Here is a 19,882-nt window from a genome sequence, read left to right on the forward strand (position 1 = left end):
GCCCGTCCAATCTTCTCGAGCAGTTTGTCAATTCGGGGCATTGGGTAGGCATCAAACTCCGAAATGGCATTGAGTTTACAGAAGTTGATGCAGATGCAGAGCGAGCCATCCTTCTTCATCACGATGACCAGTGGGTTGCACCACTCAGACTGAGAGGGCTCGATGATCCCAATAGGGCACCCAATAGGATCGTTGGCGGATTGGCCTTTTGTCTTTGAGTCTGAAACCATGTTCAACCAGGAGTGTCTTTCCGGGATTGGCAGCAAACAGGCTGGATACTTCCTGGAACACCTGGCAAAGTTCATTCGACTGGTCAATTTTGAGATGATCAAGGCCCGGTTCCGCAGTCTTTGTGAAGTCTGCCAGAGTCTACTCTTCTTTGCCTCGCTGTCTACCTCTGCCACCAACAGAGATGCCACCGGAACCTGGATGGTGGCCTCCTTCCACTCTTTTAGCAGGTTGATGTGGTACGTCTGTTTTGTTTTGTTTTTCTCTGGATGGTGGATCTCGTAGGTTACAGGACCCATTTTCCATAGAACTGTGTATGGGTCCTGCCACTTGGCTAGCAGCTTACTGTTGGCAGATGGCAGGAGTAGCAGGACCTTCTGACCAGGCAGGAACTCTTGATATCTGGCCTGTTGGTCGTACCACGCACTCTGGGTTTGCTGGGCCTCCCATAAGTTCAGCTCTGCCTCGTCTCGGTAACTTGCCAGCCGGTCCCTCATCTCCAGAACAAACTGGACCTTACTGCAATCGCTGGCTGGCAGCAATGAAGCCTCCCAGCTCTTCAGCAGCAAGTCCATGGGTCCCTGGACGTCCCAGCCATATAGCGGCTCGAACAGGGTGAAACCAGTGGACGCTTGAGGTACTTCCCTCTATGCAAACAGTAGGAAAGGTAGCCACTGGTCCCAGTCCCATCCAGAGTCATCCACAAACTTCCTCAGCATTCATTTCAGGGTTTGGTTGAACCACTCAACCAAACCATCTGTCTGTGGGTGACACACCGTGGTCTTGATAGCCGAGATGCCCAGCTGTCGGTGGAAGAGCTGCATCAGTCTGGAAGTGAAGTTGGTCCCCTGATCCATCACAATCTCATCTGGGATGCCAACCCTGGAGAACAACTGTACCAGGCACCGCAGAACAGCCGGGTCAGTGATCGTCGTCAGGGGAAAGGCTTCAAGAAACCGTGTGGTGTATACACAAACAACTAAGATATACTGGTGCCCCCTCTTCACCAGCGGCCCTACCAAGTCCATGGTGATTCTCCGGAAAGGGGTGGAGATCACAGGTAGGGGTTGAAGGTATGCGCGGTCCGACTTGCGCACATCACAGGTTTTCTGGCAGGTGGACCACGTCTTGCAGTAGTCTTGTACATCCGTATACATGGATGGCCAGTAAAACCTGGAGCAAATCCTTCAATAGGTCTTCGGCCAAGATGTCCTGCCCAAAGCAAGGTGTGTACCAGGTCCCCAACTACTTTTTCAAAAAGGGGTTTTAAAGACTCATCCCCCTTTGCAGAGCTGCAATGTCTTCGGTACCTCCCACACCCTGCCCTAGTGTGTCCTTAAAATCTGGTTCCTTAGATTTTAGTCCCTTTTCAAAAAGGGGACTTCCGTGGACCCTTTGTGCCACCCTCAAACAGCGTACTGTTCACGGATGGAAAGTATCAGCCCAAGAGCCATGCACTGTGGCCCTTTTTGGACCAGCTTTGGCCTGAGCCCGGGTAATTACTGAACATGACAAATCTCTTTCATGTTCATGTTCTTTATCTTCCAGCAAAACATCCAGCAATACTGGTAAGTCCCATCCATTCCAAGATAGCAGGCACAGGCAATTTATCCACCACCCCCATGGTCAGTAAATATGGTTGCTCATTCACAACCACAGTTATATCAGCAGTAGGGTAAGAATGTCTGTCCCCATGCACACACACAATGTCTTCTTCTCGGGAATAGTCCATAACTCCAGTTGGCACTAGTTTCCTCCGGATAAGTGACAGGAAGCTTCCAGAGTCCATGAGAGCAGTCACTGGCTCACCATTAATGGTGACATGTTTAAACTTCTGGCGCTTTCCTACTGCACTTGTATCTTCCGCCCGTGGAGTGTAGCAAGCACCCGTGAGTTTAGCTTTTATGATTGGGCACAGAGAAGCTTTGTGGCCTAATTGCTGGCAGTGATAGCAAACAAAGTCCTGGCCAGTACCTTGTTGACTTGGAGTGGGCCCCCTTGGTGGTTCCTGGCTGGATCTGGCTGCTGGTCTGGGGTATGATGATGGCTGATGACCTGGTCCACTGTAGTGCTCCGCCGTGCCTCCTCTTCGTGCAGTGAGGTACTGAAGTACGAGCTTGGCTGCGGTCAGACCACTCGTGGGCTTGTGTTCTCTCAGTCATGTTTGTACCTCAGAAGGAAGTACCCGGAGTAGCTGGTCCAGGACGATGGCCTCACCTATGTCCTCCTTGGTTTGCTGCTCCGGCCAGATCCAGAAGAGGGTACAGTACTGGCCCAGAACTGCTGTCTGTAGGTCTCAGGCGAGATGTCAAACTTGACCAAGAGTGCTGCTCAAAGGTGGTTGTAGGAGTGCGCCCAATCCTCATCCATCGAAGCGTAGGCTTCCAATGCCTTCCCTGTCAGCAGCGGGACCAGCCGGCACGCCCATTCTTCCTCTGGCCATCTCCAGGTCCAGGCAACGCTCAAAGTGCAGGAGGAAGTTCTAGATGTCCTCCCCGCTCTGAAACTGAACCACCGTAGTGGTTCAGGAGCGTACCTTGATCCTCCCGCTCCTGGGGCCTGGTGTGGGCTGCTGTGCAGACGCTGTTGTGGTGCAGGGATGGGCAGAGCCATCCTTGGGCTTTCAGCTGTTCAGGTGGTTTTAGTAGCTTCTGCCTGACACGCCTGTGCAGGTGCCACCTCCGGCTGGGTGGGTTGGGGCAGCACAGCTCTCAGCTGCTGCAGATGGTCCAGAAGACCCTCCTCACGTCACTGCTGTCCGTGCAAAAAGTCTCTCATTAGGTCCACCAGCTCGTCTCTTGCTCTTGGTGGGGCTGTTGATGTAGGCTACTCCTCCTGGTTCTCCTCATCGGTCAACCAGGGCCCACCTTCCTCTTCTCGTCTTGTAGCCCCGCCCTCAGGCTTCGGCGGGTTTTGCGAACGAAGGCACGTACGTCGGGGTGGGATGCGTCCTCTTTGACTAGCCATCCCACTTCTGACTCCATATGTCACGGGTTCCATTCCAGAGGATTAAAAATGATGGCTCAGTTGAAGAAAAAATATATTTCACTGCTTTTATTTCCAGCTCCACAGTCCAGACAGTGCTACAGTGACAAGTATTTACAGTGTCGATGGGGGAAAAAAAAGGTGCAGGAAAACTCTGAGTATTTACAGTATTTACAGCAGCACTTACAACCAGCACCAACATCCCAGCCAACTCTGCTCTGCTGTAGCTCCTCCCCTGGTTAAACCAAATACAGTAAAAAGCAGGTGTTCTTAAAGAAACTCCAAAACACAACAGAAAATAATAACAATGCTAACATAAAATAACAGAAACATAACAGAAAAAAAACTATCTTCAAACCTCTTCAACTAAATCACATAATTACATTAACACCTGGAAAATAGATCAGTCCCCATCACATGGGTTATATGCACGCCACTATCTATATAATGGGCTTTCCGGAAATGGTCCAGTTTAACCCCCACGCCCACACGGGAAGCAGCAGATGAAGTAAGTAAGCATTGAGTGCCCGTTAACTGCCCTTCTAACGCCCTACTAATACCCTACTAATGCCCTGCTAACGCCCTACTAATGCCCTACTAATGCCCTACTAACGCCCTACTAATGCCCTACTAATACCCTACTAATGCCCTACTAACGCCCTACTAATGCCCTACTAACGCCCTACTAACGCCCTACTAATGCCCTACTAACGCCCTACTAATGCCCTACTAACGCCCTACTAACGCCCTACTGAAGATAGGAAACACAGGGGAAAGTCTTTCAGCACAAGCTTTACAAACACTGCTGCGCTCACTTCCTGTTATCCTTTGAATTAACATTATTACAAATTTTATATTTTGAAATACTTTGAAATGACTTGTTGTAATATATAAATAAAGTTGAATTGAATTGATCATGTGACCCTCAGAATCACGTTTGTGGTCCACAGGCTGAGATCCTAATACAATTGTTTATGTGTCATTGCTTTCTTTTTTTCTTACAGTCCAATCACCAGAGTATGCCAGATACCACAGCAAACCTCAACTGTAATACTAAAGGTAGTAGACAACTTTCCTTTACTAGTGCACAAAAACACATTTTTGTGCACTAGTATTACTAGTAAATTACAAACATCTCACTAATAGACCTAAAGAAAAAGAAGTAGGAGGGATTAGAACCAAATCCAGCTCCCTGATTGGTTGGAATATTTCAAAAGCCAATGGAAAGCCTGAATTTGCTTTTGACCGCCCCCTTATTAGCGTATACATTAATGCTTATTAGTAGTAGTACTAGTCGCACTTTTTGCTTCACTAGTAAAGTAATAATAATACATTTTATTTGTAATGCATATAACATTAGAAGCAATCTCAAAGTGCAACATTTAACTTAACTGTAGTAGTTTTATTTTGAAAAAACAATAATACAAATGAACAATGAAAGAACAGCTTATTAGCAACAAAAAGTATTTGTAACAAAATATTGAAACATTGTCAAACCATGTGTGAATTTAATACAAAAATACAAACATTCCTCTCTTTGGTTCCTTCAGTCTTTAACATTCAATGACTTCGTAGGTAAATATGGCTTCATATGTGACTTATGCATAGCTGGAACTCCCAACTGTGGAAGGCTTTTCAAAATAAGACAAGAAGAAGAAAAACAAATGCCTGAAAATGTTGGAGTAACAATCAGCAAATCAAAAACACATTAAACAGATGAAAAAAAATACAGAAGCACCGTGTTCCTTCAGAACTGGATTCAACATTGTTTTTAAACATTAGACACTTTAACATTTTAAATTCATGTTTGTAGTCATTAAATGTGGTGCAGAGGTGGAAATACACAATAAAATGAAATAAAACACAAATAATAGCACTGTGTGACATAAAAAACAATGCAATACATCCAAATAATAATAAACACATGCACTGAAATAATGACAAATAATAAAATATACAGTACATGGGGATGCTATGTTAAGCTTTCATTTATTCAGACAACTGTTCCTCAGGAAATCCACTTTGATCTCCTGACAACAGCCAGTCTTCTTCAGAGGCATTTGCTATTCGCTTTGATGTTTCCTTTGAAGTTTCTTTGACTTCTGCGTAATAACTTTAGCAAGATTCTTTTGGAATAATATGTTAACATATTATTATTGAATAATTATTGAAATATTATGTTAATATTATTGAATAATACGTTGATAATATTGACAACAAAAAGAATCTTGCTGGAATTATTACGCGAAAGTCAAAGAAACTTCAAAGGAAAGATCAAAGCGATCAGCAGAAGCCTCTGAGGAAGACTAACAGTTGTCAGTTGACACATGAGGAACTGTTGTCTGAACAAATGAAACCTACATATTATTCAAAGAGAATGTTGCTGGATTTATGAATGGATGCTAATTTAACAACAATAGATTAATCGGTTCTTTTAAAGAACTTTGAACTGCATTCAATCCCTAAAAGCCTTAAGTTTAAAAGTGTTAACACAACCCTCCAGAGGAACTTTGGTAAAAAAACTGATTGTTGGAAGCTTTAATATTCACATATAAAGAAAACTTTCTTTCTTTTAAAAAAATATATTAAAATACTTCATAGAAAATGCTGCATCAACAAACAAGATAAAAGATAAAAGTTTACGTGCAAATGAATGAAAGAGGCAGAGACTCATTCAGTCGTGGAATCAAGAAGCAAGAAAGACGTCGAGGTTGGCGACGACGGCCGCCTGACGTCTGGAGACGGTGTTCAAGAGGCGGTGCGGGAAGGACGGAGAGACCAGGTCGAGCTGGATGAGAATAAACCAAAGTAACTAAATCACAAAACTGCTTTTTTCTGGTATTACGTCACGTTGTTCACTCGTCTCATTTCAGTCCAATTATTTGAATTTGTTGTAAAAATGTCAGAGTGACTGCCCTCTATGGGTTGAAACAAGCTATTACCATTACATGTTGGCTGAGAATAGAATTTTATGACGTTTTAGAGACTCCGCCCCTTCTTTAAAAACTAGCACCTGTGGGTTCTACAATATGTGGGATTAGGTTGAGTAGAGAGCTATAGTGAGTACTGAGTAGCTAGTTAGCGTAGCATAGAATGTTCTATGGAGGTTTGATAGAAAAGAGTGGGCGTGTCCATAATATAGGCCTCATGGTTTAGTTACTCTTTAAAGCTTTTACAGAAAAGTAATAAAACCCTGTGTTTTATTTACATCATCACAAACAGATTATTATACTTTTCCATGCTTTGATTGTCACAAATTTTGATCATATTCATGGTGAAAACTAAACCCTTACATGTTTTAGGATCATATCACACATGCGTGTAACGAGATAATCATGATAATTATGAAATAGTCACGATACAAAATGAAAAAAATCTTAATGATGAAAAACTATTGAAGTGTTTAGCTTCACAAACAAAGAAAGAAAACTAATCTATCGTTTTTATTATTATTATTATTTCTGAGAGCTTTTAAACTTAATCACTATCTACACATAACTACAGGGACAAATGTCATCGCGTTCCTGAAACATTTTTTTACTTGATTTTATTTTGTGCAACTTTGGATTCTATATCAACGTTTCTTTGTTTTATTCCGTTACATTCCCAGACATTTCTGTGATATCTTTCCTGTAAAACAGGGGGCGGAGTGATATTCTTGTGATGTAACCTCAAGTGATTTAAGAACAACCCATAAATCATCTCAAGCATATATACTGTATATAGAGTATAGAGCAGTGTTTCTCACGCGATGGAACTATAGGGGGTACAAATGAATTAACAAATGAAATATTAAAAATATGGGGTTTGTTTTTTAGTTGTAAATGATAATCATAATAATGATGATGGAAATGATTTGATTAGAACATGAACTTAAAATACAAAGGTCAGTGTTGATATATATATATATATATACTGTATATATGATATATTCATTCAATCATTCCATTATTATGATCTATAGTTGTTTCTCACTGTATTCTGAGTAAAACGTAAAACAGTTGGAGACCCACACATATAGAGAATGTAATATAATAACACATATTTGACTAAAAGAAGACATCTCTGCTATGGTGGTCCACTAACCTGTAACATGTAGATCACTCTGGTCGCTCCTTTATTTCCTATTGGTTGGAACATCCAGCAGCTGGGCATCATCTCCCCTCGGACGGCGTCCGCACTGGGACGAGGTAGAGTCTCCTCACACACCGACTGCATCGCCAGCACACACACGCCCCCCTGCAGCCATTCATAAGATCAACTCTTCAGACACACACACACACACACACACACACACGCTGCCTCCAAATCACAGCTGTGAGCTCATGTTCCTTTATCGCTGACAGTGTTTTCTTACCTGTTTGGACTCAGTGCTGATGCAGCAGAAGTCCCGTGGTTGGCTGAGGTTGCAGGTGGAGGGGTCGGACAGAATATAAGCTACACACACACACACACACACACACACGAGACATTCTTATAACAAAGATATAGACAACTGGTGGTCCGGGGGCCACATGCGGCCACAAGACTAATTTTGTGCAGCCCTCAAAGTAAACACACAAAATTAATTCATAGAGAAAACAATTATCTAAAGAAAAATACACAACATGATTCTATGAAATTACTGTATACAGGAGAAAAAATAGACAAAATGACTGTGAAAACATACAGAAAAAAATGGTAGAAAAGACATAACATGACTCTATAAAACCATAGGGGAAATCTTTTTGCAAAATTACAGAAAATACATAAAATAACTATAAACTATACAATAAATTACAAAAAAGTACACAAGACAACTAAAATAATCAAAATTACTCAAAAAACAAGTTGATGACAAAAGTACCAGTAAAATAAAAAGAAAATATACAAAACAAGTTCACAAAATAAAATAAATCATGCAAAATGGCAACAAAAAATGTCAAAATGACTTTAAAAACACACAAAAACAACAACAAAATGACTCAAACAACATCCATCACATATAAATGAGAAATAATAAACACAAGGACAACCACAACAAACACAAAGATTCCAAAAATACACAAAACCAACAAACCCTTCAGAGATGTCATTATAATGAAATATAATCAAAAGTGATTCAAGTTTCCAATCTCTGGTGGAGCATCTAAAAGTGTACTAAACTAAATGTGTGTATGTATATAATATATGTATTAAATGGAGCAGGTGTGAGGATGGAGTTGACCACGCAACAAACAAACATGACACTGATAAATGAGAGCGTGCTGCACAATTTAAATTTGTTGCAATAATAAAAATAGTTTTGCTAGCGATGACAAAAATATACACACATACATATATTTGACTGTCCATGTGTTTTTATAGATAATGCTAATGTGTTGGATAATGTTCTAATTTAAAGATGAGCAGTGATTGTATCTGATCTGAAGGTCACATGATCCACGTTTATGTCAACATTTAGAATAATATCAGAGCATTAACAGTTATTGTGTGGGTTTGGAATCATTTTGTATATTTTCCTCTCATTTCACGTGTGTTGTTTTAAGGTCATTAACTGTGTTTTATTGTAGTTTTTTAAATACATTTTTCTGTCATTTTGTGTAGTTTTTATATATTTTGCTCTCATTTCATCTGTGGTTTTCTGGGAGGGTTTTTGGGGTCGTTCACTGTGTTTTCATTGTAGTTTTTTTAAATACATTTGTTATCTGTCATTTTTTTTGTATTTTTGCAGCCATCTTATGAATGATCAATGATTTTGTGCATTTTTGTTTCCTTTTGTCTAATTTTCTTGTTTTTTAATATAATTTCTTATTGTGTGTTTGGTGTTATTTTGTGTGTTTTTAGAGTCATTTTGTGTATTTCTCTGCAATGTTACATGTATTCATAGCATCATTTTGTGCTTTTACTTAATTACAAAATGAGTCCTAGGGCGCCACCAGTTGTGCATGTGTGCTATTACTGATTTTATGATCTAATAATTATGTAAAGATCAGACTTCAGTCCACAGCGTATTAATGCTCATAATGAAGAGGCTCACCCAGCTGAGTGCTGTCATCTAGTGGGCGTGTCCACATGGAGCGGATAAACGGATTGTACATGTGACTTTTGGAAAGCTGGCGGACGACGTTCCACAAACTGTCCAGGGGTCTGTCGAGCTCCCCGACCCCCAGGAAGCTGTGCACAGATGGGCTGAGAGAGGACTTGTAGTAGGCCTGGATCCCTCGCTCTTCTCCCTGGAACCTGATTTAAATCCACCACGTTTATATTCACTGAACTTAACATTAGGAGAAACATCTGGTAAGTTCAATATTTGCTGACCTCCATCCAGCTGAGGCTTTACCCATCATGAGGTTGTTTAAGTCCCCCGAAGACGCCCATCGCACCTGGGGAAGGAAATGTATAATCAAATTAAACTCAATCACTGAGGGAAGGATTAAATAGAATATAGACATCAGCAACAGGCGACCCGGGGGCCACATGTGGCCCTCAGTCTAACTGTGTGTGGGCCCCTAACTGCTCCCCAGGCACCGCAAAAATGGCTGCCGACTGCCCCCCAGGGGATGGGTTCAATTACAGAGGACAAATTTGTGTAACAATGTGTAACATAAATATACCAATAAAGTTTGAGTTTTTTTTTTTAAAACTACAGAAATAGTTACAAAATTACAACAAAATGCAAAAAATCTACATAAACACACACACAAGATGACAAAAAATACACAAAATAATAGAAAAATGTACAAGGGAAAACAATATGGACAAAAAACACAGAAATTTACAGAAAAATACACAAGTATAATAAACAAAAAAACACACAAAAAACTGAAAAATAAATAAAACAGAGTAAAACACACAAAATTATACAAAAAAAGGCACGAAACAAAAAATACCAGTGCATTACAGAAATATACACAAAAAAAATACAAAAAACACAAAAATTACAGATACATTTACAAAATGACCAAAAAAAACAAACAATAACTAAAAAAAAAATGTACAACACAAAAACAGAAAAACCTATAAAATGACAACAAATATAGTAAAAACATAACAAAATAATTTACCAATGAACACAAAAAATGATTTAAAAACAAACAAAACCCACACATTCAAACCCTTTATTCTTCCTGTCATGATTCTTAACTCTGAAAATACATATAAGTAATTTGATGACATTTCATAATGCATTTGTGCGTTAGTGTTTACCATCAGGCTAAGGCTCGGCTCAACAGACTGGATGTGAGCTGCTGATTGCTGTTGATAGGGAGGAGGAGGATCCCAAGAAAGCTGAAGGCGATGATGTCATCAATGGGGTCAAAACCTGCTTGCTCACAGGACATTGTTGGTTCACATCTAAGAAACAAAAATGTGAAATTAGCATCCAAGCCATTATTATTATTATTAGTATTATGATTAGTATTATTATTATTAGTATTATTATTATTATTATTATTATTATCACTATTATTATTATTATTACTATTATTATTATTATTATGACTATTACTATTACTATTATTATTATTATTATTATTATTATTATTATTATCACTATTATTATTATTATTACTATTATTATTATTATTATTACTATTACTATTACTATTATTATTATTATTATTACTATTATTATTAGTATTGTTATTAATATTATTATTATTATTACTATTATTATTATTATTACTATTATTATTATTATTATTACTATTATTATTATTATTACTATTATTATTATTATTACTATTATTATTATTATTACTATCAATCAATCAATCAATCAATCTTTATTTGTATAGCGCCAAATCATAACCAATGGTATCTCAAGGCACTTTACAGTAGAGCAGTCTTAAGGACGGACTCTTCATTTTATGGATACACACATATGCATATATACGTATATACACATACATATGTATCCCACACCCAACATGAATTCATCATGGCGGCAAGGAAAACCTTCTGTTAAGCAGCAGGAACCTTGTGTGGATCCCATTCCTATGATGAACAGCCATCCACGTTATGCTGTGTTGGGTGTGTGCAGAGGAAAGGGGGGAGACAGAGTTGTTGAGACTCTGTAACTCCACACTGAGGATCCCACGGACTGCAAGAAAAGCCAGAGGAGTACAGGAGCAAACACACAAGGGAGTAAGCAGACAGGGAGTGTTTGAAAGAGGAATGGGACCCTCCGGTCCCCTCTTAACCTAAATGACCCTCTCTTAACGCCCTCTCCAACCTCTCTCCAACCGAGCATGCCAGACCCCCCCCCCCGGCAGTCTATGCCTATTGCATCTTAATTATGAGCTATGAGCTGGTTCCTAACTAAAAGCTTTATCAAAGAGGAATGTTTTGAGCCTAACCTTAAAGGTAGAGAGGGTTGTCTGCCCCCCGAACCGTGGTTGGTAGATGGTCCAGAGAAGTGGGCCTGATAACTGAAAGCTCTTCCTCCTATACTACTTTTAGAGATGAATGGAACAACGAGTAGTCCAGCATTTTGAGAGCGTAGTGTTCTGGGGGGATTGTATGGCACTACAAGCTCCTTGAGATAGACTGGTGCCTGTCCATTAGGGCTTTATAAGTGAGAAGAAGAATCTTGAATTCTATTCATATTTTATGGGAAGCCAATGCAGAGAGGCTAATACAGGAGTAATTGATCTCTTCTCCTAGTTTTAGTCAGTACACGTGCTGCAGCATTTTGAACCAGCTGAAGTGTCTAAGCGACTTGCTCGGGCAGCCTGCTAAAAGAGAGTTACAATAATCCAGTCTAGAGGTAACAAAAGCATGGACTAGTTTTTCGGCGTCGCCCTGAGACAGGATAGATCTGATTTTAGCCAATGTTACGGAGATGAAAGAAGGCAGTTCTTGAAGTTTGTTTTATGTAGAGTTGAAGGATAAGTCCTGATCAATAGAACAAGGTTTCTAACAGTTGTGCTTTGTGCCAGAGTAATGCCATCTAGGGCAGTTAGGCTAGCATAGGTTTCTCTAAGGTGTCGCGGGCCCAGTACAATGAGCTCAGTCTTGTCTGAGTTGAGAAGAAGAAAATTTTGGTCCATCCAGGCCCTAATGTCCTTTAGACAGGCCTCAAGTTTGATAGCTGATTGTCTCACCTGACTTCATTGATACATACAGTTGGGTATCATCAGCATAGCAGTGGAAGTTAACAGAGTATTTTCTCATAACATACCAAGGGGGATCATATAGATACAGAAGAGGATTGGACCTAGCACAGAGCCCTGAGGAACCCCGTAGCTTACTTTAGTGTACACAGAAGACTTATTATTCACGTGTACAAACTGGTACCTATCAGATAGGTACCTATCAGATTATTACTATTATTATTATTATTACTATTATTATTATTATTATTATTATATTATTATTATATATTATTATATTACTAATTATTATTATATATGATTATTATTAGGTAGTATTATTATGATTGATTATTAGATATACTATTACTAGTACTATTAGATTATTACTATTATATATACTATTATTACTAATTATTATTATTATGATTATTATTATATTTTATTATTATTATTATTTATTACACAGGCAAAAACGGTAAAAACACGTTTCAAAGTAAAGTGTGTTTGATGTTCATCACAGATACATCAGTGCACTTTACCCTGAGCAGAGAGACAGCTTTCCTGTGTCTTCACACTGTGGAGGCCACATATAGGGGGACGAGTCCTGACCTTCAGCCCTTCATCCAACCCATCCAACCCATCCAACCCACTGACCTGAAAAGGAGCAGAAACAGAGTAACTTAGTCTCTGCGTTGCTTGAAAGATGAACTTGACTTTTCTTTTGTTCACCTGTCCTGTTGCTGTTGCTGTTGCTCTGTTGCTGTGATGTTGACGGGTGATGTTGCCACTGTTGTACCCTGATGTGGGAGCTGATGACAAACTGAGGCTGGACCCTGTGCACAACGTGCTGTAGCTGCTCCTTGTTCTGTGCCTCGGCTCATCCTGTCAATCAAACGTTATTATTATGAGTTCATTATGTAACGTTTTTTCACTTTGAAGCTGGATGTGAAACTATTGTATACTTTTGTTGGATATATTTGGCAAATTATCTTAAGAAACACAAATCTCAACATTGGAATGAACGTAAATATATGATCAACAAGAAAAAGCTTTTGGAATGTTACTTTTAGTGCATTAATGTCAGTATTTAGAATAATGACCAATCAGAGGCTTTTGCGTTGTCATTTTGAATATTTGTGGTTGTTATATGTATGTCATTTATTTGTATAAATGTTCCTGTAATTTTTGTCTTCCTTTTGTCTGATTTTGTTTTATTTTCTTTGTTTTTTATTCTAGGTTTTGTATATTTTTGGTGTTTTGTGTGTTTTTGGTGTCATTTTGTATATTTCTGGTTGTAATTTGCATAATTTATTTGTATACATTTTCCTCCATTGTTGTTGTCCTTTAGTGTGTTTTAGTTGTCAGTTTGAATATGTTATTGTCATTTTTTTGTAAGTTTTAGTTGTTTCATATGCTTTAAGCATCACTTTGTATTTTCGTTGCAAATTGTATAAAATTTATTTGTATATATTTTCCTATATTTTTGTAGTCATTTTCAATATTTTATTATAATTTTGTTTTTATTGTTTTGTGTGTCATTTTGTATATTTTTGTAATTGTATATCATTTATTTTCCTATATTTGGCTCATATCTAGTGTAGGATAAAAAAAGAAAAGGTCTGAAGAATTGTAGCTTACAAAATAAATAAATACATTTTTAAATTTATAACCAATTCTTCCATGAATTCAAAAGCAGAGAAAGATAATGATTGATTGATTCCAAACTTTACTGATAAAAATAAAAACAGAAATATATTATTTTAACTTGATGAATGGAGCTGAACTCAGAGAAAAGTCAATCTAACATAACAACGTGCTAAACAAACGCTAACCCTGGCATCCTGAAGCCTCCGCTTCTCCATCTCCGTCCTCTCTCGTAGCCGATCTCTCGCTTTTGCGATCTCCGTCTGGGCTTCTTCTCTGGCTCGGCCGTAGTCTCTCAACAGCTGCTCGATGTCAGAGGGATAATGAGCGTCTTTTGGAGGCTCTGGTATTTTGCTGGGTGAAGAAAATCAATGAACAATGACAAACGTTCCATGAATGAATACTACGGCTATGATCTTTCACACCTGGACTCCTGGTGGAGAGGCTGAGGGTTCTCCTCACAGGGGCTCAGTGTGGACTCAGCAGGGGTCTTACAGGAGGAGAGGTGATGATGTTTGCTGGGACTCAGACTTGGAGCTCTCCTACATTCCTGGAGCCTCTCCTCCCTCTGCTGCCTCAACCCCTCGATGCTGCTGCGATGCCTGAAAGTCGTGAAGGTAAAGAAGTTCATTTTCGAGCTCATTCTTGGCTTGGGGTCAATTACAATTTTTTTTTTTTTTTTTAAAGGATTTTTTGGGCTCTAGTGGCCTTTATATGACAGTTGCTTGACAGGAAGGAGAGAGCAGGGAATGACACGCAGCAAAGGGTCCCAAGCCGGGAATCGAACCTGGGACTGGCTGCAGGTGAGGAACTACCCTCCATTTATGGGGCGGGCGCTCAACCCACTGAGCTAAACACCACCCCGTCAATTACAATTTTTAATTACAATTACATATACAATTATCCATTGTAGGAGGATAAGGATTTAAAAAATATGAATTATTATTAATATTAACATTAGATTTGCCAGGGTGTTATAAGGGATTTTAGTTTAAGTGTCACTTTATAGAAGGTTTTCACCAACGTCACGTTACGAGCAGTAACCCCGATGTGCGGCCATATTGGAGACACTAGGAGGTCAACACTGCGATGGATAAATGTCCAAAACCACAGAAAAGCTCCTCATAATGTGTTCTAGATGTAAAGACATACAGTGAAAAGTGAAGGTTTATTGGTGGTACAGATCCATAATAGTTAGATCAATAATGACCTGGAGAGTCTTCTGTCTATCGCGTATCCTGATACGTTTTAACTAATGTGTTGCTACGGTAGCAGTTTATTAAATGTGATTATATTAAGTCAATAATGAATTATATTATCACACTCGAAAATGAGTTATTTTTATTATGAACTTTTTTCCAAATGTTGTAAGAGCCTAAATAACACTTGTCTGTAATACGTGTAATATACTGATGCAACTGACAGGACCTCTGTGTAATATTCAGCCTGTTATATCTACTGTATATACACACATACCTTTTTCAATCTGTTTTTTTACACTGTGCCTATTTAATTGAATCTAATTTCATCTTGTCATATTATGTTTTTATTTCACAAAGTTTTTACATACTTCTTATATATATATATCTGCAATTCTTATAAAAGTGACTTATTGTCATATTTACTAAAGCTGTAACTATATAAGAACAGCTTTACATCAAACTAGTAGTTTGTGTGAAAAAACAGGCTCATTGAGCCCCGCCCCCTGCTGCTCCTGCAGCCATTGGCAGATTACCAGAATGCACCACGACTGAGCAAAAAGAACCAATCAGAGCCAGGATTGTGTTTGATGGACTGTCTGACAGCTGTTGCTCACAAGCCCCACCCCTTTCCCAGAACTAGAGCGCCGTCTTTTTTACAGTGTATGGTCTGGAGGAGTAGAAGATGGAATTGGTGACTTTTCTGTTTGAAAGGTAATTACTGCTGCTTGATTTACATTATATATGATTTGTAATTGTTACACTAGAACTCTCTAGTGCATGTGTTGTTTATGTGTGTGCAGCAGCCTCCGTGTGGGCTGTTGTAAGTGACACTGTGTTGATGCTGCTGCTGATGAGGTGTGTGCACATAGAGAGAGAAGCGCTGCAGTAATATGCTTTTAACAGAGCAAGTTATATTACTGTGATGTTGCTGTCGGACTAACGTTAGCTTGTTAGCTCCTCTGAGGGAGGGACTTTGGAAAGTCTGGAGGCACGGCAACAGAGCAGGCGGGGAGGGAGGGGGAGAGAGGGATCTGAGAGTTGCGGACTGCACCTTTAAAACGTTATTAATTTGCGCTGTTATCAGTTGAAAGGTTTAGGTAAAAAGAGGTACACTTCTTCTTACCAGTGATACCGTGCTGTTTATTAGGAGTCGAGGTCTCCAGGTTCCAGTCCTTCTTTTGACCTTGGGCAGAGCATGTTTAAAAAAGTGCATTGGTTTCTCCCAGACCATAATAAGCTTGGCCTCAGTCAGCTCCACAGTCAGAGGTGGTTGGGTTTGGGTTGAGGTTGACCATTGGCCATGACTCTTTCTCGCTCCTGTTGCAGCCTCTTGATCTCTTTGGCTCTTGATCCACTTTGTGACAAAGACTCAACGACTGAACCAACGCTGTCCGTCTCAGTCCAATCTGCACAGTTTCTGCTGTTGTTTGGGTGACAGTGCGGCGTGCGCCCAGTTTCTCTTTGGTTCTTTATTGGTTGACGCCTGAACCAGTTGGTGAACTTGTTATGGAGGGGTAGGTCATCTGGAATCTTCTGATTGTCTTGAAGTGGATGCACCCTGGTGATCGGGTCGATGGCTCAGCAGACGTCTGTGTTGCACTCGCTGGGTGACAGGGACCAGCCGTCCTCCTTGGGAAGGTGTCCAGTTTATGTCACTGATTGTCAACAGATACTTTGAATCTGAGTCAAATTCATCACAATCGACTGAAGGTTGGATCCATTTTTTGGCCGCATCAGTTGAGTGTACCATGGGCTTCTGGGAAATTGTACCATTTTTTGACGATGGACTCCTCCATAGAGGTGAAGGGCAGTTTCCATTTCTTTTATCCATGTCTGTGTGTCTTTCACGTGATGAACTAAGACTTACAGAACCTTCATCCGATCCTTTGGTAGTCAAACAACTTGTTTGACTCTCCTTCTTAAGCAGTGCTGATTTAGATTTAATACAGTTAGCATCACAGCACTGCTTTCCTATTAATTTATCATCTGAAACAAAGCTGTGGTCATCGTTGTAATTCTTTTGTCGTCTGGCTTTCACAGTAAGAATAGGAGATGATGCCCGATCTGTATAAATGGCCGTCTTTGAACAGGACAACAATGAGTTGGCAGTAGATGATGTTTGATCGGGGGGTTGCATGGTTCTGGTACCTCAATGGCTCTGCTGTGCTTTGCTTTAGAACTCGTGAAGAGGTTGATCTTCCATTTCTTTTGTCGAACAGCAGCAGTTTTTACACAAGAAGCTACTTTAATGTCATTTACTTTAATGTTTCCACTGAGGCTGGGCAAGCTTTGTATCATTTCATCTGAACATGATTTGGCTTTCACTACTTCAGAAATGTTGACATCTTCAGAGCCAACAACTTTGATTATCAAACTGACTTCATGTTGTCTAGACTTGTCTCTGGATGTTTCAGGAGCTGGACTTTCTCTTTCACAGGAGGCGTAAGTTGCCCTTTTGTCTGGATTCCAACATCCACAGCTGTTTTGAGTTGAACATCTAATATGGAAATTTGACTCGTGAGATTTGTTATGATTTGAATAGTTGATACTTCGTCTCGGACTGGACTTGCTGATTTCACCAGGCCTCATTCCCTGAACATCCCCCAGCAGATCTGAAGTACTGTCAATCAGCTTGGAAAGATAAGCAGACTTGGTTTCCATGCTAGCCCAGTGTTGGAGATTGTTTAAATCAGCTGTGGCTTTCTGGGAAAGAAGTCCATCTGTCTTGTTCCTTTTGTGACAATCTTTTCTTCTCAGAACACAGCTGCTGGGGTCATTTGCCTCAGTTTGCGTGCCATGTTCACAGCGTCTCCTTCTTTGAGGTAGATTTCTGTTCGTCTGGACTCTTGCTCAGATGAATAGACAAGCATAATTTATCATCACTTGGCTGGAGTTGTTACTGAAACTACTAGAATTACTGTTACTTGAACAGTTTTACATGTACCGTTGAATTGGCTCTGTGATGACTAAAAAGAGTCCCTGTTGAGCATGTGTTAGCTGTGATGTTCTCGTCCCTTGTACTTTATAGTCTTCATGCTGCTCAGTGTACTTGAAAGCCTTTTTTAGTAACGTACGTGCTGAGATGGGAGCAAAATGGAGAATCCCGTCCGTCCAAGCCGTTGTCGACACTGCAGCACCTCTCGATACGTTTTCAGAGCTTTTCAAAAGTGAATATTTATTGGTCAGGTCAGCAGCACTCCCGAACGCTGGGTTCCTATTGCAATGTTGGCTTGAGTCATTGTCATGCCAGTGGTGAACAAAAGGGTTTATTGTCACTGGAAGCAAAAACAAATGGAAGAATCATGAGCTTTTGGAGAGCAGTCAGTCAATCTTGTCTTTACTTTTGTTGGTTTCTGGGGAACCTTGAAGACGTGAACAGTTGGTGGAACATTGGGCAAATTTCCCAGAAGTCCTAATTTTAGATTTATGTGGTGAATTATCTGCAGCATTCATTTGTACTAGTCTAACATCTTTTCTCGTCTTGGAGTGTTGAATTCTAGAAGAGTTGTATTCCTCTTGATCCTCATCTGATGACTTGAAAGAGGAATCTGTAGAGGACGTGAAACAGGCTGTGATGGCAGGCTTCCTGACTCTCTTAGGTTTCACTTTTTTAGATGTAACAGCAGAAATATTAACTGCAGCCATCGCTACATTCGACATTAAACTTTGACAACCACTTTCACTTTTGATGCTGGCTTTCTGTAACATTCCAGGTTCCTGAATAGAAACATGCAGACTTTTGGGTTTTAACTCTTCTAAAAGGATCTCATTAAACAAAGTCCCTGTCTCACTTTTCTTCACACCATCTCCTTTGCTGTCCATCTGAGTAGCTTGGTCACCATTACACTGTGAACTTAACACCTTTTTGCACTCGTCGTCACTACAATTAACACCAATCTCATAATTCATGGCCAATATCTCTGAACTTGTTTGTAAACAACTGAACTCATCCATGACTCTGATCGACTTGTCTCCTGTTGGAATGATGCTGATATGGTTGCTTTTACATATGTCTACATTATAGGATTCCTTCACAGCTCCAGTTTTTGCAACACTTTTGTCCAGGGATTGTTCACTAATTTTGTTAATATTTTTTCTGAAGTAAATCTGGATGTGGTGTTTTAAACCAGTAATTCTGACAAAAGAGTCTTTGTTCCCTTTTGAGTTGAAACGTGTTTCAGGTGTAATGTGCTCCACCTGTGTGTCCTGAAGCAGGGAAATCTAACGTTGACAGTATCCAAACATGTCTGGTTGTCTGATTTCGTTAAAAAAATTTTATTGGAAGAAACAGAATGTGACACAGTTTTCACATCTGGTAAGAAGTTTTTTTCTCTGTGCTATTTCTTGAAGGTTCCTCGATAAGGACAAAACTTTTTCTTGCAAAGTAGAGATGTCTGAATGTTTTGATTCTGTTTGGATATTCAAGGTCAGAGATGACTGAGAATCCATTTGATTTGAACATGAATGTTGGAAACCAGAACATGTTGAGACTGAGATTCACAAGTGTTTTCTCCTGCTTCAGGATATTTCATCTTACTGCTTTCCTGTTTTAACGTAGAATCAGCTGACTCCTCCGATATCTGGTGCCTACATTGGGTCCACTGTTTTCTTCTTTGCCTTGTTGTAGCCTCTCATTTCCAAGCTCGTTTTGTGACATATGACATCACCAGCACAGAAGGGATTGTTTGTGTGACATTCAGATGATGACAATGCATTTAAACTGTGAATCAGGGGTTTTTTGGATTC

General features: G+C 39.7%; 1 protein-coding gene across 1 annotated transcript; it reads right to left on the minus strand.

Annotated features, from left to right (window-relative positions):
• Positions 1-5,430: 5,430 nt before the first annotated feature.
• On the minus strand, positions 5,431-14,565 carry LOC114455899 (stAR-related lipid transfer protein 9-like). The gene is made up of 10 exons (XM_028437196.1): positions 14,360-14,565; positions 14,123-14,288; positions 13,020-13,172; positions 12,830-12,944; positions 10,430-10,548; positions 9,514-9,578; positions 9,233-9,435; positions 7,571-7,650; positions 7,300-7,452; positions 5,431-6,001 (listed from the first exon to the last, which is right to left on the minus strand). The coding sequence occupies exons 1-10, from the start codon at positions 14,563-14,565 to the stop codon at positions 5,900-5,902; spliced, it is 1,362 nt and encodes a 453-aa protein (XP_028292997.1). The 3' UTR covers positions 5,431-5,899.
• Positions 14,566-19,882: the final 5,317 nt, after the last annotated feature.

The sequence above is a fragment of the Gouania willdenowi genome, chromosome 22, assembly GCF_900634775.1.
Source record: "Gouania willdenowi chromosome 22, fGouWil2.1, whole genome shotgun sequence".
Lineage (NCBI taxonomy): Eukaryota > Metazoa > Chordata > Actinopteri > Blenniiformes > Gobiesocidae > Gouania > Gouania willdenowi.

Coding starts and splice junctions, on each gene's coding strand:
- LOC114455899 (XM_028437196.1), bottom strand. CDS start 14,565: ATGAACTTCTTTACCTTCACGACTTTCAGGCATCGCAGCAGCATCGAG. Junction 7,651..9,232: donor AGATGACAGCACTCAGCTGG/GTGAGCCTCTTC, acceptor GTGTGTGTGTAG/CTTATATTCTGTCCGACCCC. Junction 7,453..7,570: donor TCAGCACTGAGTCCAAACAG/GTAAGAAAACAC, acceptor GAATGGCTGCAG/GGGGGCGTGTGTGTGCTGGC.